General features: G+C 42.7%; 1 protein-coding gene across 2 annotated transcripts in view; it reads left to right on the forward strand.

Moving 5' to 3' along the window:
- LOC124709110 (cytochrome P450 4C1-like) overlaps positions 1 to 4,032 on the forward strand; it is a 73,350-nt gene extending 69,318 nt beyond the window's left edge. For both annotated transcript variants that reach the window (XM_047240761.1, XM_047240762.1), the window contains one exon: positions 3,725 to 4,032. In XM_047240761.1, coding sequence (XP_047096717.1) covers positions 3,725 to 3,882 — 158 coding nt within the window. In that variant the 3' untranslated portion in view covers positions 3,883 to 4,032. The remainder of the gene's footprint in view (positions 1 to 3,724) is intronic.
- Positions 4,033 to 26,155: the final 22,123 nt, after the last annotated feature.

Consider the following 26,155-nt stretch of genomic DNA (forward strand, 5'->3'; position numbering starts at 1 on the left):
ATAGGGAGCATTCGAGTATTGTGGAGGATGATTGTATATCTTTACATGGAATCAACGCAAGGAATCTCTCGTGAGCTCCATAGTGCTACCAGCAGTTCAATGACTGTTCGAAGGGAGATAGAAAACATGGGTACAATGTACGAGCAGCTCTGCACAATCTATGTACATTCTACATGGGAAAGAAAATGAAGAAAAAACCTTCGCACCACTAAGGAGTTATCCGAATTGGTCAGAAATTAGTAGATGTAAATTTACAAACAAATTACAATTTTTAAAAAAAAATTATTTCTTATACAAGAGGAAGAGCTTCACAGATTCAGCAAGTCAACTACGCGATGGTCCACCTCTGGCCCTTGTGCAAGCAGTTATTTGCCTTGAAATTGAAACACAGGTAATAGATGTCCTTCTGAGGAAGGCCGAGTAAACTGATTATTATGAAATCTATGTGTGATCTACAACAGATAGAGACAATAGGAACCGACTGAGTACTCACCGGGTCTACAGGTAGTAGCGGAAAATAATGTCGCGGGCTGTTCAATCGGCTATTTATTTCACACAAAATCAAAGTTTCTTTTTATATTCGCCATTAAATTGTTCTATTTTTGAGGGCTCTCAAGGTGAATGGAAGGGACAACCGAGGTGAAATGCTGGGTGAGATTATTCACAACGGTCTGTTGATCACAAAAAGGATTTATCAAACAAAAATGTAAATAAAACTCTTCCTGCGGTATACAATCTCACTAAATAAAAACCGAGCGAGGTGGCGCAGTGGTTAGCACACTTGACTCGCATTCGGGAGGACGACGGTTCAATCCCGTCTCCAGCCATCCTGATTTAGGTTTTCCGTGATATCCCTAAATCGTTTCAGGCAAATGCCGGGACGGTTCCTTTGAAAGGGCACGGCCGATTTCCTTCCCAATCCGTCCCTAATCCGAGCTTGCGCTCCGTCTCTAATGACCTCGTTGTCGACGGGACGTTAAACACTAACCACCACCACCACTAAATAAAATGCAAAATCCTCAAGCGGTCTAAAGGTTATGTTGGCAGCACAAGCCTACGAGTCTACGAAGACCTCTGATCTCACTGGGGTGAACTTCATATAACTCGTAATCTCCCAGTTACGCATGCTCATACATATACACACAAGGAGGAGGTGAGAAAGAAAACTGACTGTATAAAAAGAAAAGAAATGAGAACATGTGCGCTCTCTTTTATCACAGGGTATGCGGTAGACACTGAAGCGAAAAGACAAAAAAATTGAAAAAAGTTATATGAACAAACTAGTCGCTATCAACGAGTTAAAGCATAAGTGGATCTCCAGTTTTATGAATTCAAGTTTCTTGACCCATTTCATTATGTGTTATACTACTTAGAGTGCCGACTGGATAACGGAAATAAAGGGCTCTAGACCAACATGGATACAGGAGTCTGTCATTTTGACGGAAAGCGAAATGCGCGCCGCATGTTCCCATACATGGATAGAACCCTTTCTTCTACTTAGCTTAAGACAAATCCTATGTTTATTGTTTCTTGTCATCTCCCTACACTAACTCCTGTTTTATACCCGCTTCGACACTTTTAAAGTATTCGAAGGCTGCGGGCATTTTTTCTAATTTCCTCTTTAACTGCAAACACCTTATTGACGGGGCAGGTCTCTCTATACGCTTGTTGAAGCCTTTCTCCCTAGAGAAGTTTTCAGCTTGGATGTTCAAACAACGTGCCTGTACCACCGTCCTCAATAAAAACAGCTTATATGCAACAGTCCTAATGATTAGCCTCGAAAAAAAGTGGATAAACACTGATGACGACTAAGGCAAAGAAAAAGGACTTACAGATGCCGGAACATAACTGCGCCCGAATAGAAAGTGTCATGAAGTTTCCGAGACAGTAGAATATATTATGCTTTTGAGAGACACAATATAAAGGGGAATGGTTATCCAAAGAAAGCAGATTATACACTTTCTTTAAAGGGTCAGATTTCAACCAAATACAGGACAAGTGAAGATATCCCAGGTGTATGAGGGGGTTTGCTAACGTTAAGAGTTCGTACAGAACACGTGTGAGAGAAAGTAATGGATACAGGAGTGAGCTGGAGTCTGTGGGGTCCTAGGATTTTGACGAAGTGCTTAAAATTGGGAACAGTGGAGGCCCACTTAACATTCACATAGGTGAAAATATACTGGATGAGTGATTCTGTTGATATAATTATTAGTTTTCTCTATTGTAACCTTTATTTAGGATGCTTGGTAGCTGGGCATTTCTCCTTAGTGTTCGACTGTTAATAACTTCCAAAGGAGTACTACATTATATAAAAGACCTCATGGTATAGAATATACACCAACTCCATCCGAAGGCCCAGAGGTAACGACCGACAATCGTGTCATCCTCAGCCCATAGACATTACTGGATGCAGATATGAAGAGGGTTGAAGCCAGCACGCCGCTCCCCCGGCCCTGAAGGGTCGTTTAGCACTGACTACAGAAATATATGGCTTACGCTCGGCCATTATACCCAGTTATTTTTAACTTTCTACGGACAGTCATTTGTCTAGCACTTTTCAACTCATGAGTGATTCCGTTCGCTGGTTTCATGCGATTTTTTACAACCACTCTACGCAATGCTCTCCGAAACTGGTACTGGGGCAACTCTGGTGCGCAACAGGCCATAGATGTCAAAGACGAACGATGGCTGCGGCGATATGTACGGGCGAGCAGACGAGCGATTGATGAGTAAGTGACCATCTGAATGAACCAAGGGACTACCAACAGTGCCTCCTCAACGACCGATCAGTGAACATTGCTGCTTGTGTACCTCGGCAGCAAGCGCCTGGCTCATGCACCCAAGCTGACTGTTGTTAACCGTCGCCAATAGCTTGAATTTGAACACCAGTATCGCAACGTGACGTCCACTGAGTGGCGACAGGCGACCTTTCCAGATGAAGCACGTTTTGTGCTGCACCATACAGGTGGCCACTGTCGTGTACAGCGCGAAATGCCTGAAAGTGAACATCCTGCAACTATCTTCGGAAGCTTCCAGGACAGAGGGCGCTGCCTGGATGATTTCGTCGTTCTGAGAGGCACGATGGATCTATCCTTACGAACCATGTCCACCCCCACATGCAATTTGTTTTTCCTCGGTTTGTTGGCGTCCACCAGCAGGACAACTCGCAGTGTACGTGTGTGGTTCGATGAGAAACAGGATCAGTTTACCATATTCCCTGGCCAACAAACTCCCCGGATTTAAACCCAGTCGAGAATCTGTAGGATTACATCGACCGGGCTGTTTGTGCCATGGATCCTCAACCGAAAAACCTAGAGCAAATGGCGACGGCACCGGAGCCAGCATACCTCCACATCCTTGTCAGTATCTTCCACAACGTCACCTACTCTCTTCCTGCTCGCCTCGCTGCGGTACGCTCTGTAAAAGCTGGCAATTGAGACTTTTGACAGGTGGTCACGTTAATGTGACTGTACTTGATTGTCGGCCTCTCGTTGCGTCTAGTTGTGTATTCCGCGTTACATAGCCCTCTCTGGATACATTGAATCAGATAGTATTAAATACGTACATACAGGACATAGCTTAAGAGCTTCTATAGTTTAATCTTAAGTGTATGATGACTTCTAACATAAGGGAACAGACTAGATGTTAGTCATTAGTGTTTCTATCAGCCAGCAGCAACTGTTTAGTCTGTAGTGAACTGTGCTGTGTCTGTCGGAATTCTCAGGCCAGAAGTTCGCCATCCTGGAGGAGAAGTCGGTGCTGTCGTACGTGCTGCGCAACTTCCGCGTGGAGACGGTGGACAGGCTGGAGGACCTCAAGCTGATCGGCGAGCTCGTCCTCAGGCCGATGAACGGAGTCAACCTCAGGCTGCGGCCGCGGTAGCGCAGAGTCTGTGGCTGTGCCTCTGCCTATCTCCTGTGAAGTCCGCCAACAGCACTTCACGTCATCATTTTTTCATCTTGTGATCTGACTATTTTAATAACCTTGTATATCTTTTTACAATTTATTCAATAAATATTATTTTGTCATTTATTTAACTTGATGGAAACACATACACTGATGAGCCAGAACATTATGACCACCTACCTGATAGCCGATATGTTTACCTTTGGCGACTCATCCTGGCATGGAAACAATGAGGCCTTGGTAGGTCATTGGAGGGAGTCGGCAACACATCTGCACACACAAGTCACCTAATTCCCGTAAATTCCTGGGAGGGGGCGATGAGCTCGACGCCACGTTCAATCACATTCCAGAGTTGTTCGATCTGGTTCAGATCTGGCTAGTTGGGGTGCCAGCACGTCAATTAGAACTCGCCACTGTGTTGCTCGTTGCTCGAATCACTCCATCACACCTCTAGCCTTGTGATATGGCGCATTATCTTGTTGAAACATGCCATTATCGTCGGGGAACATGATCGTCATGAAGGGGTGTACATGGTCCGCAACCACTGTACAATACTCCTTGGCTCTTCCGCCACCTGCACTGGATCCATGGGTGTCCCCGTGAATGTTCCCCAGAGCATAATTGAGCCGCCCTCACTTGTCTCCATCCCATACTACAGGTGTCAAGGAGCTGTTCCCTTGGAAGAGGACGGATTCGCACCCTCCCATTGACATGATGAAGAAGGTATCAGGATTCATCAGTTTTGTAACTGCGACAGGGACTCTCGCGGGGTTGCCGCTAACGAAAACACGGCGGGACCGACGGGAGCGGCGCTGGCCGCTGTGACCGAGCGGTTCTAGGAGGTTCAGTCCGGAACCGCGCTGCTACTACAGTGGCAGGTTCGAATCCTGCCTCGGGCATGGCTGTGTGGCAGATCCTTAGGTTAGTTAGGTTTAATTAGTTCTAAGTCTAGGGGACTGATGACCTCAGATGTTAAGTCCCATAGTCTTTAGAGCCATTTGAACCGGCGGGAACGGCCCGTGAACAAACAAGAAGGACGAACGGTAATGAAAGGACAAGCACGACGACAGACAACCGAGCAAGACACCGAGATCAGCAACAAAGTACTAAACCACGGGGTCACAAAAGACAACCTCACGAGATCAAAACAACGACGATTCGTAAAGGGAAGTAAGCAAACACAACATAAACACGATGTCTGTAAGCGAGATGTCAACTGAATCAACGCGAATAGCAGACTGCCTCGCTCAGTGAGACGCAGCCGCCTGAATACACAACAGAGTATGTCCCTATTGGCCGCTGGGACCACATGCTTCACAGTGGCGCCCCCACGCTAGACTCGGGGCCAGGAGCACGTGCAGCCACGGCTTGTGGCGCTACTGCTGCGCAACCTCAAGTGGTTATCGAGGTCCATGCCGTCAGGCGCGGATTCGAAACCCCTCGGCGCTCGGTATCAGAATCAGACCATGCAGCTGCCTGCCACTGCGGCAACGTGCAGTGCCGATATTCGCATGCTCTTTTCAGTCGTAGTTGCCGATGTCATAGAGTTAAGATTGGCACATGCATGGGTCGTCGGTTGTAGAGGCCCATCGTTAGGAGTGTTCGGTGCACTTTGTGTTCAAATACTCTCGTACTCTGCCCAGCATTAATGTCTGATGCTAGATCCACTACAGTTCGTCACCTGTCGTGTTTTATCAGTCTCCCTGGTCTACAACGACAGACATGAGGGTTGGCCGCCGAACCCCACTACGACTGGACGTGGTTTTACCTTGGTTTTGCCACGTGTTGAAGATACTCACCGCAGCACTCTTCGTATACCCGGCAAGTCGTGCAGTTCCCGAAATTCCATGGCGAGCGTCTGGGCCAACACAATTTGCCCTCGGTCAAACTCAGATAGATCGCCCACATTCTCAATTCTACCTATGGACAGCACATCACTGATACTACAAGCATCTTGCATGTGTTTGACTAGCAGTCATTCCTCGGTGGCCGTGCGGTTCTAGGCGCTGCAGTCTGGAACCACGGGACTGCTACGGTCGCAGGTTCGAATCCTGCCTCGGGCATGGATGTGTGTGATGTCCTTAGGTTAGTTAGGTTTAAGTAGTTCTAAGTTCTAGGGGACTGATGACCTAAAATGTTAAGTCCCATAGTGCTCCGAGCCATTTGAACCATTTAGCAGTCATTCCTCGCCAGGTGGTCTTGCTGCCGCCTAGATGGCTTCGTCTCGACAGTAAGTCGGTGATCATAATGTTCAGGCTGATCAGTGTATAATGCAGATAAATATCGCAATGTTTGAACCATAGACCTATACAGGATGTTTCACAATTTCTGTGACGGTCTTCTACGGGTTGTAGAGGGGACTTAATAGATTAAGTTTTGCACAGGAACCCATGTCCGGAAACGTTATCCAACGATGCTACAGAGCGTCAAAGTTATAGGTGCCGACACCGGCGTAATTCCGTGATGATGTTAGAAAATTTCCAGGATAGTGGAGAAGGACAAATATATCAATTTGAGGGAAGGATCCTTGTCCCGAAAACAAACGACTCGAAAGTTATAAGCGAAAACCATTCTGATATCTCTGACAATGTAACACGTACTGGTACTTTTGTTACTAAGACTAAATGGTAGGCGCTAATATGTACCAAACCAAGGAATAAATATTCAGTACGTATGACTCTAAAATACATATCTGAGGAGCTATGAGCGCTTGTTCTTCTTTTGTAGTATGGAACACATCTCCCCTATTGCACAATTGCTCATATCTCTGAAGGCATGCATTTAGAACCCATGTTCATTGAACATTTTTTCTTGTTTTAGTCCATATGGCCACCTCTGAAAGGTGCCTACTCTACAACCTTAGCAACAACATTACAAGTACATACATTCCACTGTCAGAAGCATCAGACTGGTTTTCGCTTATAACTTTCGACTCGTTCGTTTCCAGTGCAGAGACCCTTACCTCAGGTTGACACATTTATCCTTCTCCATCATCCTAGGAAGTCTGTAATATCATCTCGTAATTGTCCTGTTTATATGAACGTACGTTCACAGGCGCAGCCCCTCTAATTTTGACAGTCTGTAGCGTCGCAGTATGACGCTTCCAGACGTTTCCTACGTAAAATCTGATTTGCTGAGTCCGTTCTACAATCTTTAGGAGTATGTAACATGATTCGTGAGACACCCTATATAAACGACATAGACTGGTCAAAGCACTGCATTACTTGAAGCCAACTGAACACTTAGCCGCCATGTTTTCCAACGTCGTGTTGCCGGCCGGAGTGGCCGTGCGGTTCTAGGCGCTACAGTGTGGAACCGAGCGACCGCTACGGTCGCAGGTTCGAATCCTGCCTCGGGCCTGGATGTGTGTGATGTCCTTAGGTTAATTAGGTTTAATTAGTTCTAAGTTCTAGGCGACTGATGACCTCAGAAGTTAAGTCGCATAGTGCTCAGAGCCATTTGAACCAACGTTGTGTTAAGCGATACAGTCATCTGCTAGCGCGGAATCATGTGGTTCTGTTTAAAATGCAACGACAACTGTTACTGACAGTCACGATTTTTTCTTTATTTATTGGCGGCACGACGCCTTACGTAAAATAATTCCCAAATATTAAGTACGTTTTTCGTGTACTATGGCATCTCAAGCGTAATGTTCACGATGTGCTAGCTACTGTGTTATTCTGGTGGCGTTAATGCAAATATGCCCATTTCTGTAATTATCGATGTGACTTACCCCAAAGATACTGTCGAATTTCTTTACAACTCTTATTTACAGTGATTACACCACTGACTTGGAAGACGTTCAGCGTGTTTCTCGCTAGGATGTTCTGTCTTATGTATCTCTCAATGAAATACATTTATAAAGATCGTTGGTATTTACAGAGAAAGCAGACTATAGTAGTCGTAAATACACATTTTAATATGGAATTCGAAAATTTAATTATCATTGTTGCCGAGGACAACTCCAAATATATGGGATAGAGATTTTTGTCCTAGCATCTGTTTTTGTGGGGCTTTCAGCATTTCTGATGGACGATGGGACTATAATGTTCCATCTCCTATTGTGTTGGGAATTTCGTTTCTTCGAAAATAGCATTTACCAGAAGACCTAAGGTTGTAAGAGCATATATAACTACACTGAAGAGGAGGAAACGGTAAGTACCATAACCCGATTTCCTAGAAGCTCCACTCAGTGGAAAAAGAGCCAAAATAAGTGAACACGCGTCTCGGCTTACCCGTAGATATTCGACCGTTTATGAGAAAACGACGGTCAGAGTTTTCGAAGTACAGTATTTTAAACATAGCTGCGCAACAGCAACGGTTCCACGTAATAAGATTAAAAACAGCCGACCAGTTGCAAAGGATAAAGTAATCTTTACCTAGGTTTGGATAGATTTAAATCTATCTTCTTCAGAAGGCGGCAGTATTACATTAACTTGGAGTGATATGTCATTGTCGTTTTTACAAACATCTGCATAGCCCTGAGAATAGGGTTTGTCAGACAAATAAAAATAAGTACATGGAAATTGGAGAGCTTATGCGCTCTCCAACTTGTCAGACAAATCCTATTCTCAGGGCTATATTTTATTTGGACTAATGGAGCTATGCAGATGTTTGTAAAAACGACAATGACATATCACTCCATGTTAATGTAATACTGCCGCCTTCTGAAAAAGATAGATTTAAATCTATCGAAACCTAGGTAAAGTTTACTTTATCCTTTGCAACTGGTCGGCTGTTTTTAATCTTATTTTCGAAGTACGTTATGTGTCTTTAAGCGAGCAAATAGTTTAGCCGAAGCGGTGGCACAGTGGCTAGTGTTGCGTTCTATGTTCGAATCCTACTACAAGTTTAATTTTTATTTTTGTTTTCCCTTTATCTACTCATGTCCGTAGATGATTAGCACACGAATGTTTCCCAATGTACATACAACTAACTTTGTGCTTATTCGTCTACAAATTATATGTACCGTGAATGAATTAAAAAACAAAAAATGGATGGAAAATTAATTTTAAATTGTTGTCGAAGAAATTCAGTAGGGTTTTTTTATCCATCATTCAGGAAATGTTACAAATCTTCCTAAAGAATAAACATTAGAATAAAATACTGGAAGACGAAGACCTGATATAAGGATGAAATATAGGAGAAGACGGATTTAAAAGGATTGCAAGTCCTGAAAATGCCACACACATACATATTATATAATAAACGTTTGGCACCTGATAAGAAACATTCGTGTAGTAACCTTCTGCGGATATGGGTAGATAAATGAGAAAATAGAATAAAATAAATAAAAATAATAATCGGGTTTCGAACACAGGCCGAAAATGCGAGAGGCTGTGACGCTAGGCACTTTGCTACAAACTGATCTGAGCTTATTGTGCGCTATAATGCATCTGAAGTGGGTCGAAATCTTTTATGGTTGTTTTCTCAGAAACAGCCGAGTATCTACGGGTAAGCCGAGACACTTGTTCCACCATTTTGACTCCCCTTCCACTCAGCTAAGGTTCTGGGAAGTCGAGCTAAGCACGTGCCGTCCTCTCCTCGTGAGTAGGCCGCCATTTGTTCCCGCTTTATGATGGTTACCCATTGTTTTGTTGTCTCTTTGTTTTTCAACGGAATTCTGTACAAAAAGATTAAGACTAAATATCCGTCACTTTACGTCTACAGTCACAAATTTTTTGTGACTGTAGACGTAAAGTAAAGGAAATTTATTCTATATTAGGGTCACTATTTTATGCGCGACCACGTAGCAGGTTGTAATAATGAAGCTTTACTCTGGACATAAAGATGTACTGTCGATACGCTAAGACACACTAAATGCAGAAGGCAGTCAGCTGCATGACATTACATACGACCATGAAGATCCAGAAAATACAACGTAGAAATTTGACAAATACGACAGTAGCGTATAAGAAATGTTACATGTGAAGAAATGCTGCTACCTAGTTGAAGTTCGATATTCCAGCTGTATTTATAATTATTTATTAATACATCTGTACACACTATACATACACTGAACACGTTTTGTGATCAACGAAATAATTATTATTTATACTGAGATAACAGAAACGTATGATTTTCCGGAACCTGTTGCGTCTGTCCAGCCGAAATGTGCGGTGTGCCTGACACTACAAAATATGGCGACGAGTGTTGCTTGTTGCTGCCACCCAAAGTGCTGTAAGTCAGACAGGCTCTCAGTGGTGGTTACATACCTCTTTGGTTTCAACGTTGTGATGTTACGCGCAATGTAATTTCACATTTTGCTCAGTGGCTGCTGGGACCTGATGGAAGCATTTAGATTAAAATTGCAGGGCAGGCAGCACAGAAAACCCCTCATCGCCTGCCTGGCATTTCTAAGACTACCCAGTGCCACATGAAGATGCGGATGGCTTAAATGACTGTATAGCTGAAACTGATGCTTATTGCGGCAAATCACAAAATATTTCCATGCACTGTTACTGGCAAGAGTATAATTTTCTAGCTAAGATCGTCACTTAAAGAAAACAATCAGTACTGCCCGACTTCCATCAATCCGTTCGTTCTCAGTTTCAGTTGCCAAGATACAAAGCGCTTAAAGTAGTCATCCATATTCAGACAAACCTCCATGTTAAAATTCTGTCCTTGACTATGTCTATAATTTATGGAGACAAATACCGGAGCGTGCGATACTTCCAGTTCGACGACTGAAACATTTTAATGCAAACAACACAAAATATTGTTTTTATACAGTTAAGGGTAATAAACGAATGTTACAGATGAGGTTTCTAATAAACAGCTGTTAAAAAATATGAACGATTAATTTTTAAAAGTATATTAAAACCAATCTCAAGCGCAATAACATATACCATTAAAATTGCTACACCACGAAGATGACGTGCTACAGACGCGAAATTTAACCGACAGGAAAAGGGTGCTGTGATATGCAAACGATTAGCTTTTCAGAAGATTCACACAAGGTTGGCGCCGGTGTCGACAACTACAACGAGCTGACATGAGGAAAGTTTCCAACAGATTTCTCATACACAAACAGCAGTTAACCGGCGTTGCCTGCTGAAACGTTGTTGTGATGCCTCGTGTAAGGAGGAGAAATGCGTACCATCACGTTTCCGATTTTGGTGAAGGTCGGATTGTAGCCTATCGCGATTGCTGTTTATCGTATCGCGACATTGCTCTCGCATTGGTCGAGATCCAATGACTGTTAGCAGAATATGGAATCGGTGGGTACTAGAGGGTAATACGTAACGCCGTGCTGGATCCCAACGGCCTCGTATCACTAGCAGTCGAGATGACAGGCGTCTTATCCGCATGGCTGTAACGGATCGTGCCACGTCTCGATCCCTGAGTCAACAGATGCTGCCCTGACCAGCACATTGTCCAGATCTCTCACCAATTGAAAACGTCTGGTCAATGGTGGCCGAGCAACTGGCTCGACACAATACGCCAGTCACTACTCTTGGTGAACTGTGGTATCGTATTGAAGCTGCATGGGCAGCTGTACCTGTACACGCCATCCAAGCTCTGTGTGACACAATGCCCAGACGTATCAAGGCCGTTATTACGGCCAAAGGTGGTTGTTCTGGATACTGATTTCTCAGGATCTATGCACACAAATTGCGTGAAAATGTAATCACATATCAGTTCTAGTATAATATATTTGTCCAATGAATACCCATTTATCATCTGCATTTCTTCATGGTGTTGCACTTTTAATGGCCAGTAGTGTATTTATGAATAACTGTAACTAGTTGCGGTCAGAATGTGGGTATCTTCAGACCATTTATACTAGGATGGTAGCTGGTGGTGGTGAACGGAATAGGTGTTTTGGCTACACGAACGTTAACTGCTCTTGGGGACACACAGCCTGCTCTGTTCATTCACCGCCGTCATCACGGTATAAATAGTCTGAAGATGGCCGCATTCTGACCGAAACCGGCTACATTAACAGATAAATATTTGATTGTGATCAAGGCTGCTTATAATCCATTTTAAAGTAGTTAGACCGCTAGAAAGAGACCTAGGAACAGACAAGGAAACGGAACTTCATGCGTGGAGAGAGTATGTGATATTACGATCGAGACAAATTTGCAAAGAACTCCGCAACATGAATCCTCCATCAGTGTAACGTTGTAATCCCTCAAACCTGGATGCATACCGTTGTATCCTCTCCTTACGCAAACCAGACAACAGCTGTTGTCACAATACTGGCACTGGGACAGCTGATGTCCGAGCTGTTCCCAAACAAGTTCTATCGGGGACGGATACGGGGGTCTTGCTGGCAACTGGAGTGCCTCATTATCACGCCATCATTCATAGAGATACTTGTCATACTTAGACGAGCATTGTTCTATTGAAAAATTGCAGCATGAGATTGTGCGTAAGACGTAACACACGAGGACGCAAGAATGTCGCTGTCGTATTGTTTTACCGTCAGATTCTCTCTGTCACTGCGAATCGCGACCTGTAGTCATACCCAACGGCTGCCCGCACCACGACGCCTGAAGTTACACCGCTGTGCTTCTCCAACATACTGGGAGAATGGGGCCTCTCCCCAAGTCGCCACCACACCGACTGACGATGGTCGTTCGGGATAGGCAGAATCACGATTCATTGCTGAACTGAGTTCTATGCCATTAATAAGCTGTCCATATGTCTCGGTCTTGGCACCACTCCAAACGCAGCTATAGCGCAACTTTACGCTAGCACAGGAAAGTTTCAGTTAATGAAAGGACTAAGCCACTATTCTCAAACATGATTGACTTCATTACAATATAACTCTCTGAGCAAGTCTCGTTCCTAGGTACTTATTACAGCATCATTGCGCTTCCAGACTTGATCTTAAGCAAGGGTAAACAAACAAATGCTCATTGAGCATTAAACTTTGAGACAAGTTATTAAATAATAAAAGACTGAAATATATTTTAACAAGCAGTAATATTTAAACAATTACCAAAGCAACCAGAATCCATAAAAATTTAAGACAAAGTTTCTCATAAACACATTACTCTAATTAAATGTAGCAATCTCTAAAACAAATTCAAGCTGACAAGTAAATGACTTTAGAGTTAACTTCTGCTATAGTTCAACACAGTATCATTAAACAACATTAAGCAAACTCGTGGTTTTAAAATTAAGCCACCACTCACGCAACTACAAATGCATCAAGAGATAATGGTTATAACTGGAGGCGTCTACTTAAAGCAGTATTACACTGCTTTCTTTCATTACACGTGATCTGCCGCTCTTTGTACGAGCCCTTTTACTCTCCCACAATCAACAGGCCCAGTTCGCCCGTCTCCTCAGGCAGGCCGTTGTACACGTGGCAGAGAACACAAAGTAACAAGACAAGCTTCTAAAACACACAAGCCGGCCGAAGTGGCCGTGCGGTTAAAGGCGCTGCAGTCTGGAACCGCAAGACCGCTACGGTCGCAGGTTCGAATCCTGCCTCGGGCATGGATGTTTGTGATGTCCTTAGGTTAGTTAGGTTCAACTAGTTCTAAGTTATAGGGGACTAATGATCTCAGCAGTTGAGTCCCATAGTGCTCAGAGCCATTTGAACCATTTTTTTTAAAACACAGAAACAGATGGTGTTAATTCGACAAGCCTCAAAAACATGTTCATACGCGCCTTAGGGAATACAGAACAAACAATAATGTCAATTTAAACTATGGCCTGGAAAACTTCAAGCAACCAATTGGTCCAGTAAATAAAAATTAAGAAAAAATTAACCACACCTGATAAATCATCAAAACACGGGCATTTCACTACTAAGGAAATCGTTCAGGGCTGGCAGTTGGCAATACCCGTAGCACAGATTGAAGCAGCTGACTAGAATTTCGAATGAGGCAACAATACATTAAATCATGTTGTTACCACAGTTCATGGGCTGAAATTTTGACCACAAAAAAAAGGAAAAAAGAAACGAAAGAAAAAACCCATGGTTCCAATGCTGTCGTGAGCAGAAACAAGGCTGTCCACTCAGAGACCCGTCAACCAATGAACGTCAGAATCACCAACGTCAGGACCAACAGTCTGAGCTCTACGCGTTGCCAGCTTATACTGTGGCCCAGCGTGCTTCCAAACACAGTGCATGCGCGACTCACGCCTCCTAGCGGCTCCGTGTACACTCTCCCTTCCCGTCCCTCTCCACAGGCGTGCGCTTTGCAGGCAAACTTTATGCCAGACGGGATCGATAACCGCTAGGTCGATGTGCACACATCAGCATCCGTTTGTGTTGTATTAAAATCAGCCTATGCGCGGGACGGTGATTCTCTAATCTCTCTGCCGTTAGTCACCGAGCAGTGGGGCAGGACGACACGGAATGTGGCAGGAAGTTCATAACGTGTTCTCGAATGGCAGGCACCGATCTGATGGTATTACGGTGTGCTTTGTGTACAACACAGCGACCCTCCCTTGTAGTGGTCAGACTTGGTGACCAGATACTTGACGGCGTAACAGCCTGCCCTCACGTTCCGATCAAGTCCACTGTCACCTCTGAATACCCCACGAATCTAGATACTGCACAATTCGACCACCGGCTAAACGGAGACACACAATGAGGCCCCATTTAAACCCAGTTAAAAACTTAATTCCGTCCGAAAAGACCTTGAAGGGCAAACGCCACCAACTGATTCCCACGTCCTCAGCAGAGAGGCATCACTGGATGCCGATTGGAGGGGAATGTCACCAGCACACCTTTCTTCCAGCCGTTGTCGATTTAGTAGCGGTACTTGTAAATCAAGTAGCTCATCAGTTTGAATCGCAGTAGCTGAGTGCACCCCGCTTGCCAACAGCGCTAGGCAGACCTGTTCGGCTACCCATCCAAGTGCTAGCGAAGACCGACGGCGCTTAACTTCGAGGATCTGATGAGAAACGATGCTACCACTGCGGCGAGGCCATTGGCTTTTCAGAATCAGTGAGGTGACAATAATTCCGTCTCAAACGAGTATGTACTTTATAAATAAACCACATTTCCTCTGTGAAAGCATGGCTGCATATTGGCCACTTACATAACATTATTTCGTCAAAACTCAATCTACAACAAACTTTGATAAATGTAACCCAACTACATACAGGTACACCGTACTGATGAATTTACCTGTGAAGTAAGAAATGTCAAGCAGAAATGATTTCAGTTTGTTTTTAAAAATTTCATGACGTGTCAAAATAAGGAAGGCGTTCAAATAGTTATATGGCTGCATATTTTGTTCCTTTCAATGTAAGACTGAGATCCACTATAGAGCTTCTATAGTGAATTCCATTTCTTTCAAGTGTTTTTTTTTTCTTGAGTGATACTATCATTCTCATCAAATTTGGTAAGAGAGTATATGTATTGTGAGGTTGTTGTTAGTAAGCCTAATCTTTTAACCAGTTGCCTGCTTGAAACACCAAAAATATTATCCATACAGTATGTTTCTGAGCAATAAACACTTCTGGTCTATCTGTACAATTGCCTCGGGAAATGATTAGACCTTGACATCAATTAGTGGAAGTACGTAAAGTAAGCTACGTTTCTAAAGTTTGCATCATAAATATCACCAATTATACATAGAGAAAGTCTTCTTGAATGTCAACTTTTGAGATGATCTACGCTATATCATTTCCATACTAATTTCTGTTCAATATGCACACCCAGGAATTTTAAACAATCAGTTATACGCATTTCCTTTCCCCCACACTGTCTTACTGATGATGATATGTCTTACCAGTGCCTTGTACAACAATGAATGAACTGTCTTTTCTCTAAAATAATTGATAGACCATTTACAACGAACCAGTCAATAACACTTTTGCATGTTTATTTATTACTTCCTCCGTTTTTGCCGCTATGTTGGGTTGGATTTTTAGGCAGTATCACGAACAAAGGCTAATATTTCTGCTTTGGCAGTGTAAGATTTAATGTCACTTATATGTAGCAATAAAGGAGTGATTTCAGAATTTTCATTGTGGAATACCAGCATCAACTAGCCCGGAACCAGAAGAAGGTTCATCATGAACGGTGAATGAGCCATCTGAAATGATCCTTTCTGGCTTTACTGTTTCATTTTAGAGACTTTCTCTCTTTCTCCCCCCCTCTCACTCCCTGTCTCTCTCTCTCCATTTCTATCTGCATCCCACCCCCTCCGTCTGTCTTTCTATATACCTGCCTGCCTTCCTCCCCCCTCCATCCCTCCCTCTCTCTCTTTCTCTTTCTCTATCTCTTTCTGTCTGCCTCACCCTGCCAGCCCCCCCCCCCCCCCCTACTTTCCCGCTATATACTAGTCCATGACAATTTTAATCTTTCATAGCCAGTTGCAGCTACTTCATTATAAAAGTTAACCAAAAGGCCACACTGGTTTTAAGGTTAACTTATAACGGTAAGAATAGTGATATCACATTTTATAACTAGTGAGTATTTCAATCATATTTCCATGAAGTGTATGAGCTACATAAAATACGATATCAGATATGGTAATAGATCGGGAATAACAATGATAAATGTATTTAAGCATAAAATTTTTGTATTTATATTCTGAAATTCAATAAAGGAAGTAAAAAACTGTACCACTAAAACTTTCCTGTGAAAACGTACAATATTTTGTTTGTGTGGCCTAAGAAAGCTATGTTTGATACCATTCTTGCAAGACCTGTGCAACTCCCAGTACGATTTCGTTAAATGATCCGCCGAGTGTGCACATGCTATCGCTGTTAAGTGATCTAGGTTGGGGCGTGAGATCCGTAATGCTTCCCTTCAAACTCTGGCAAGATCTAAACTCAGAACTAAGTCTCTAAATAATGAGTCAGTAAGACACCGCTTGAGCTCCGCGTTCACAAATTTAAAAACATATTTGTGGTTAAGGCCGGTGCTTGAACACATTACATTGTATTTCTAGCGTGTACCTGGTTTCCACCAAAGTAAAAAGTTCTTAATTCTGATTCAGTATCAAAGGCGCTACCGACAACATAAGATTGCTTGAAAATTCATGGTCGTATATATATATATATATATATATATATATATATATATATATATATATATATATATATATATATATATATATAGTCAGGAATACATAGAAAATATTGTGGGGGAGCGTAACGAAAGACTGCGTTTTATTGGAAGGACCCTTACAAAATGTAACAGATGTATTAAGGGGACTGCCTACACTAAGCTTATCCGTCCTGTTTTTGAATACTGGTGCGCGGTGTGGGATCCTCACTAGATAGAATTGACTGAGTATATGAAAAAATTTCAAGGAAGGGCAGCACGTTTTGTATTGTCGTGAAATAGGAGAGAGAACGTCGCTGAAATGATACAGGATTTGGGATGGACATCATTAAAACAAAGACGTTTTTCGTTGCGGAGGAATCTTCTCACGAAATTCCAATCATCGACTTTCTCCTCCGAAAGCGGAAATATTTTGTTGACGCTGATCTACATGAGGAGAAACGAACCCAATGATGAAATGAAGGAAATCAGAGCTCGTACGGAAAGATCTAGGTGTTCGTTCTTCCCGCGTGCTATACGAGATTAGAATAATAGAATATTGTGAAGGTGGTTCGATGAAACCTCTGCCAGCCACTTAAATGAGATTTGCAAAGCATCCATGTAGATGTAGATGCAGAAGTAGACGAAAATGCCAACATAGGTTTCTAGTTGTCAGCAGTAGTATCAATTTTAGAAAGTATGCCGAAGTTGCAAACTATTATTGGCAGTCAGAACCATCATTTAGTCGTAGTGTTTGTGGGAGACCTCTTTCGTGAGTTAATTCCACAGAATTTGAAAAGAAATACCGCGTTACTTGATTTTAAACACTTTCTACAAACAGATTTTTGAAATAACAATCACTGTCAAAGCTGGAGGCCATAATTCCTCGATAGAAACAGTTTCCCACACGATGTGATTTTTTAATTAATGTAAATTAATTAAAACATAGACATGAAACACCGATAAGTAGCAAACATGCTGCTAAACAGGAATAAAATTCCAAATAAAGATGCACTGAAATAATTATCATCGTTTGATGGCCACGGCAATGACATTCGATTAAATTTGTTGACATTGTGGAAATCTTTTTATCTTCTACATTTACTACTTTAGCGCCCGCTGCTTCCCTTGCGTTTGCGTAGTAATTACAACAAAAATAATTTCATAAATATATACTTGACCTACTGAGAAAAATTAATGTGTAAAGGAGCTGTACGTTACTCTATCCATTTCCGAAAAAAATTTCTTTGATTTAATTCACAAACTGCAACGACTTCTACAACTTTCACGCAAATGAAGGCCTTAGAAGCGTGGTCACCTGACCAACATGCGATTCCGGTAGCTCAAGTCTGAGGTTTTTGTTAAATTTGTCTTATGAGTTCTTGTGGTAATTTTTCTATAGAAAACCTTTGTCGTCTAACACATATTTCTATATTTCTAACCTAGAAGTATGCTTTAAAATGTTTTAATATAATTAATTCTGACGTTGCGGTTGATAATGGAAGCAATACTACACAAAAATCAAGACACGTTCATAGGATTTGTCGGTCTGGAAAAAAGCGTTCGACGATGAAAAGTGGTGCACGATGTTCAAAATTCTGACAAAAATGGGAGTAAGCTGTAGGGAGAGACGGGTAGTATAGTATGTACAAGAACCAAGAGGGAATAATAAGCGAGGACGATCAAGAACGAAATGCTCGAATTAAAAAGGATGTAAGATAGGAAAGCATTCTTTCACCTGTACTGTTCAATCTGTACCTCAAAGAAGTGAAATGATATCAACGATACGATTCGCTGATGACATTGCTCTCCTGAGTGAAAACCACTAAGAATTTCATGTTCTACTTAGTGGAATAGACAGACTAATGAGTACAGAATATGGATTGACAGTAAATCGAAGAAAGACGAAAGCAATGAGAAGTAGCAGAAATGAGAACAGCGATTAACTTAACATCAGGATTTATGGTCACGAAGTAAATGAAGTTAAGGGGTTCTGCTACCTAGGCAGCAAAATAACCAATGACGGACGGAGCGAGGAGGACGTCAAAAGCAGACTAGCACTGGCAGAAAGGGCATTACTGGCAAAGAGAAGTCTTCTAGTATCAAACATATGAGCACGAGCTTCTTGCTTTTGCTAAAGCAATGTGATTAAAACTACATGGAGTGTAAAGATCAAAGTCGTATTCATATCTAGATAGAGAATGGCATCCAGATAAGCGCCATTCCAAAAACAGGTCTATACACGGATGACAAATAATGCTAAGTCCAATGTTTCCCGTGGTTGCAGTAACATGAAGTAATTATTCTTCCTAGTTCCCCATAGGTTTAACCGAATCGTTTAAGCTCCTTCTCTCATCGAATAATACTTCGAAAACCATGAAGGAACGCATGTAAAATGTATTAATAACTACCAAAATTCCGGTATCCCCCATGAATCATGGACCTTGCCATTGCTGGGGAGGCTTGCGTGTCTCGGTGATACAGATAGCCGTACCGCAGGTGCAACAACAACGGAGGGGTATCTGTTGAGAGGCCAGACAAACGTGTGGTTCCTGAAGAGGGGCAGTAGCCTTTTCAGCAATTGCAGGGGCAGAAATCTGGATGACTCACTGACCTGGCCTTGTATCATTAACCAAAACGGCCTTGCTCTGCTGGTACTGCGAACGGCTGAAAGCAAGGGGAAACTATATCCGTAATTTTTCCCGAGGGCATGCAGCTTTACTGTATGGTTAAATGATGATGATGTCCTCTTGGGTAAAATATTCCTGGGGTGAAATAGTCCCCCATTCGGATCTCCGGGCGGGGACTACTTAGGAGGACGTCAATATCAGGAGAAAGAGAACTGGCGTTCTACGTATAGGAGCGTGGAATGTCAGATCACTTAATCGGGTAGGTAAGTTAGGAAATTTAAAAAGGGAAATGGGTAGGTTAAAGTTTGACCTTGTGGGATTTAGTGAAGCTCGGTGGCAGGAGGAACTGGACTTCTCGTTCAAATGGTTCAAATGGTTCTGAGCACTATGGGACGTAACTTCTGAGGTCATCAGTCCCCTAGAACTTAGAACCACTTAAACCTAACTAACCTAAGGACATAACACACATCCATGCCCGAGGCAGGATTTGAACCTGCGACCGTAGCGGTCGCATGGTTCCAGACTGTAGCGCCTGGAACCGCTCGGCCACTTCGGCCGGCAGGACTTCTGGTCAGGTGAATACAGGGTTATAAATACAAAATCAAATAGGGGTAATGCAGGAGTAGGTTTAATAATGAATAAAGAAATAGGAGTGCGGGTAAGCTACTACTACCAAACTATTAGCTTAATAAATCACGGCTGCAAAATACTGATACGAATTCTCTACAGACGAACGGAAATACTGGTAGAAGCCGACCATGGGGAAGATCAGTTCGGATCCCGCAGAAATGTTGGAACACGTGACGCAGTACTGACCCTACGACTTATCTCAGATTAAGGAAAGGCAAACTTACGTTTCTAGGATTTGTAGATTGTGGCTTTTGACAATGTTGGGTGGAATACTCTCTTTCAAATTCTGAAGGTGTCAGGGGTAAAATACAGGGAGCGAAAGGCTATTTACAATTCGTACAGAATCCAGATGGCAGTTAAAAGAGTCAAGGGGCGTGAAAGGGAAGCTGTGGTTGGGAAAAGAGTGACACAGGGTTGTAGCCTATCCCCGATGTCATTCAACCTGTATATTGGGCAAGCCGTAAAGGAAAGAAAAGAAAAATTTGTAGTAGGAATTAAAATCCATGGAGAAGAAATAAAAACTTTGAGGTTTACTGATGACATTGTAATTCTGTCAGAGCATAGGAGCTGGAAGAGCAGTTGAACGCAATGGACCGTGTCTAGAAAGGAGGATATAAGATGAACATCAACAAAACCATAACGAGGATAATGGAATGTAGTATAATTAAATGAGGTGATGCTGAGGGAATTCGATTAGGAAATGAGAGACTTCAAGTAGTAGATGAGTTTTGCTATTTGGGGAGAAAACTAGCTGATGATGGTCGAAGTAGAGAGGATATAAAATGTAGGCTGGCAATGGCAACAAAAGCGTTTCTGAAGAAAAGAAATTTGTTAACATCGAGTATAGATTTAAGTGTCAGGAAGTCTTTTCTAAATGTATTTGTATGGAGTGTAGCCATGCATGGATGTGAAACATGGACAATAAATAGTTTAGACAAGAAGAGAACAGAAGCATTTGAAATGTGGTGCTACATAAGAATGCTGAAGATTAGATGGGTGGATCGTATAACTAATGAGGAGGTATTGAAGAGAATTCGGGAGAAGAGAAATTTGTGGCACAACTTGACTAGAAGAAGGGATCGGTTGGTAGGACACGTTCTGAGGCATCACGGGATCACCAATTTAGTACTGGAGGGCAGCGTGGTGGGTAAAAATCGTAGAGGGAGACCAAGAGATAAATACGCTAAACAGATTCAGAAGGATGTACGCTGCAGTACGTACTGGGAGATGAAGCAGCTTGCACAGGGCAGAGTAGCATGAAGAACTGCATCAAACCAGTCTCTGGACTGATGACCACAACTGCAACAACAATTCTCCCTAGGATTAACCTAATCGTGTAAGCTCCTTTTGTCATCGTGTAACACTCTGAAAACCATGAAGGAACGCATGTAAAATGTATTAATAACTACCGAAATTCTAGTATCTATTTCACAGTTTTCAACATGGCAGGATGGTGACAATTACAGTCGTCTAGTCTAGCTTAAGTAGACATATCCCAAATATTAATCTCTCTGCAGTTCGGCAAATCATCTTAAAAAACGATCATACGAATGAAAAGAATCCTCCTACTGTAACAGCATTCAGTTGGAGAACGCAACATCTGTTCAGTTGTTTATTTAGACCACAACGCTGTGTGACATTCAAGTCTATTGTCACAGAACAATTTCGGATACTGTAATCTATCTTTGATCGCTTTGTTACCATGTATGGAAGTGAAACGTGGGTTAGACAAGAAGAGACTTGAAAAATCTCTCGAAACGTGGCTCTACAGAACAATGCTGAAGATTAGGTGACTGTGTAACATAACTCGTGAGGAGGTACTGAATAGAACTGAGGAGAAAAGAAATTTGTGGCACAACCTGACAAGAAGTTAACGGTTAATAGGATGCATTCTGAGACATCAAGGAATCATCAGTTTAGTAATGGAGGGCGGGGTAACAATTGTAGAGGGAGACCGAAAGGTGAATACAGTAAGCAGATTAAGGAGGATGTAAGTTGAGTTGTTATTCAGATATGGAGAGGCTTGCACGGGATGGAGTAGCATGGAGAAGTGCATCTGTTGTGGACTGGCAAGACAGCCAATCCACTAGGACGGGAGGCCGAAGGGCACGCGTTTAAGCTCACGGAGGATGGTGTGAGGTCTGGAACAGGACAAGGTCTTTATAGTAGCAAAAATAGTACGTAGCTTCCGGAATACTTAACTTTAATCCATAATTGGTGAACATCGGTCTGACGGTACATGCATCACAAGATAAATAGCAAATGATAATGGCGCCTTGCTAGGTCGTAGCAAATGACGTAGCTGAAGGCTATGCTAACTATCGTCTCGGCAAATGAGAGCGTAATTTGTCAGTGAACCATCGCTAGCAAAGTCGGCTGTACAACTGGGGCGAGTGCTAGGAAGTCTCTCTAGACCTGCCGTGTGGCGGCGCTCGGTCTGCAATCCCTGATAGTGGCGACACGCGGGTCCGACGTATACTAACGGACCGCAGCCGATTTAAAGGCTACCACCTAGCAAGTGTGGTGTCTGGCGGTGACACCACAGCATCAAACCAGAAGTCGGTCTGAAGAAGACGATAACAGCTTCGAGAAACGCTGCACATTTTAAATTATTTCACTGAGAATTACACTACTAGCGCTGGATATCAATTCTAAAACTTCCTTGATGATACAGCACACCACCAGCGAATTTTCGTTAACTAAACGTTAGGGCAACATGTAAAAGTGAAAGTTATTTTAGTACAGTAGATAACTAGAAAATCACTTAGCGTTGCCTGATTACAATTACATCACGTATTACCCTTATTACTCAAATCTTTGGGCATGACTACTCATCGGGAGTTCCATCAAGTAACTTAGGAACATTAATCATGAAATCGACAGTACTGTACACCGCCACTTGTATACGAACTATGGTAAACTGTTGTCCGCAGCTCCTTTTTCCGTCAGCAAGCCGAATGTGTAACACGTACAGCTGAAATCGCTCCAAGTGTTCCTGAGTCATGCCTTCCATATTACCCCTTCCCACAGCATTTCCAGCCCTTGAGGTTAAACGACATCAGGCCCCAGCCTAGTGATCCCCAAGACTATGGATGCGACGTTTTTGTTTAGATTTTTTATACATATCGGCTTTTGCATACCTAGTCTCGTCCCTTAAGGGTACTGGAGGTGTCTCACTCCAACAGCATTTTTGTTATTCAGATACTAAGTCAAATGTGTATCAAGTTGGGTTTACACTGCTACTTCATACATCCAACATTATGTTTATATGTCACTGCTGGCCGGCCGCGGTGGTCTAGAGGTTATAGGCGCTCAGTAAGGAACAGCGCGACTGCTACGGTCGCAGGTTCGAATCCTGCCTCGGGCATGGATGTGTGTGATGTCATTAGGTTGGTTAGGTTTACGTAGTTCTAAGTTGTAGGGGACTTATGACCACAGATGTTGAGTCCCATAGTGCTCAGAGCCATTTGAACCATATGTCGTTGCTTCCTTGTCAACAATGATGGTAAACGTGTCTCACTCCCAAGGTAATTGTCTCCTAGGTTTTAAGTAATACGAGCATCAGGTGTGGTTCAAACTGTTTCAGCCAATGCTAGAAACGTACAAGAATCTTTGCGAGGAGTGTGCTCGCAAGTGGCTCGGCTAACAGTAGTATAAGCACCTGAACATACGTACATACCTACGTCTTGGTGAATAAAAACTCCAACAACAAACTTTCAGAGGCTGTTCAGCGATACCTTCTGAGTAGTTTGGTATAAGGGATCCACAGAATCCGGTGGCTCGTTAAAGTGTTACTTCATTTCGTTTCATTTCTCGCTTCTGCTGTGTTTGTACCTGTTTTCACTAAAAATGACAGTTTCGATATGGTGCTACAGAAGAATGTTGAAAATGGTATGGACTGATAAGGAAAGGAATGACGAGGTTCTCCGTAGAATCGTCAAGGAAAGGAATATGTGGAAATCAGTGACAAGAAGCCAGAAAAGCCAGAAAAGAGGCATGATTAGTACGCTCGTAACGAGAGCAGGACGAATATGTGAGCCGCAACACCTCAAACGAGAAATGCAACACCTGGAAACTGTCCTGAGGAGCAATGGGTGCTCCACAAATTGTATTAGAAGTGTAACAGAGCCAAACACTCGGCGAAGTAAGGAACCAGAAAAAGAAATGTCGGGTACGGCCTTTCTGCCATACATTCCCAGAGTGACGGACAGAATCGGCCGTATATTGCGCAAACATGGCGTAAAGACGATTTTCAAACCGACAAGGAAGATCAAAGAGTGTCTTAGATCGGCGAAGGAGAAAAGAGAAAAGAGACCCACTTGCAGTGTCGGGAATATACCGTATACCATGAACATGCGGAAAAGTTTATGTCGGAATGACTGGACGATCCATTAACACCAGGATCAAAGAGCATAAGCGTCATTGCAGGTTGGGGCAGGTGGAGAAATCGGCCGTGGCAGAGCACGCACTGAATGAGACCGACCACGTAATAAAATTCACCGACGCGGAAGTTCTGGCTGTAGAGAAGCACTATCACACGCGCTTGTTCAGAGAAGCTGTAGAAATACAAAAGCACGCGAACAGTTTGAACAAGAAAGAGGAAAGCCTTAAGGTAAACGGATCCTGGCTTCCCGTACTGCAGCGAACGACCGTCGCAGGTAACAAGGGGAGAACCGCACCGGAAATGACCGCGGAGAAGCCCTCGGACGTTGGCGCGCCAGGTACATATAGTCTGCGGCCGCGAGCTCAGCTCCAGTTCACCACCGGCAATGGAAGGTGAAGCTTTGACAATGCCAGCCACTCGTGCTGGCGAAACGTCAGAAAAATCATTAGATGAACGTCGGCCGAAGAACCCGAGACAGAAGCCAATAGGCAGTTTGTTCATCTTGTCTGTCTGTATGTCTGCCCGACTGTTACAAACCCTTTCTTCCATGAACAGATAGGCGTATCAAGATGGAATTTATGACACGTACTAAGGTCCGCAGATCCTTGACATTGTAAGGAATTGCAGCTTTTAATTCAATGCAATCAAAAGATACGGCCATTTATGTGACATATTTTGACACTCACGAACTCCCTCACCGAAGCATATTTGGTTCCTCCGGTTGAAATAGAATCATGGAATTTGGCAAGAATCAAGGCAATAGAGCCAAAGAATAAGACCGAAAATAGTCAATTTGTAATTACATAACATGAAAAAAACTTTTTTCCTTCGTTAGATGACTTTCTTCCTGTCGGTCCATCTGTTAAACCCCCATTTTCACAGAAAGAAGGCAGATAGCACGTTCGAATTTATGTCACTTACTAACGTCTATAGCCTCTTGACTACGTAACAAATGTAGGCTTCTAAGACGATGCAAATAAAATACACGGCCGTTTATGTCAGATATTCCGATACTCCTAAACTTATTCATCAAAACCTGTAGTGTATTTTCCGTTAACCTAGAATGATGAAATTTGGCAAGAAACAGAGTTTCACAGTTAAACCATAGGAAAAAGTCCGAAAATATTGATTTGTAATTATATCACACAAAACATTTCTTATCATTTGTTTTCAGACTACTGCCAGTTCGTCTATGAAGCCCCCTTTTTCTCAGAACACGTTGACTTATCAAGTTGAAATTTAAGTCACTTACAGAGACCTATGGTCCTTCGGTGGTGTAAAAAAAGTTCTGCTTCTAAATCAATGCAATCAAAAGATTTTGTTACGTACTTTGTTACTCGCAAACTTCTTGTTTAAAATTTATAGGGTTAGTCCTATCTACGTGGAATCATGAAATACAGCAAGAAGCAAGGTTTGACAGAACACGTAAAGGAAAAAAATCTGAAAATTTTTAATCTGTAATTCTACCAAGAAAGGAAAATATTTCTTTTTTCCTTTGTTATCCGATGTCAAACATGATTTTCGAAAATCTTGGAATCCCTGTGACTGATGTCTTTCCAATCCCAATGTAGATAACAGGCAAAAGTCGTCGAGATTGTTGATTCCTGAAATGTATCACTTGTTTATATACACAATTAA

Source organism: Schistocerca piceifrons, chromosome 7 (genome assembly GCF_021461385.2).
Source record: "Schistocerca piceifrons isolate TAMUIC-IGC-003096 chromosome 7, iqSchPice1.1, whole genome shotgun sequence".
Classification (NCBI taxonomy): domain Eukaryota; kingdom Metazoa; phylum Arthropoda; class Insecta; order Orthoptera; family Acrididae; genus Schistocerca; species Schistocerca piceifrons.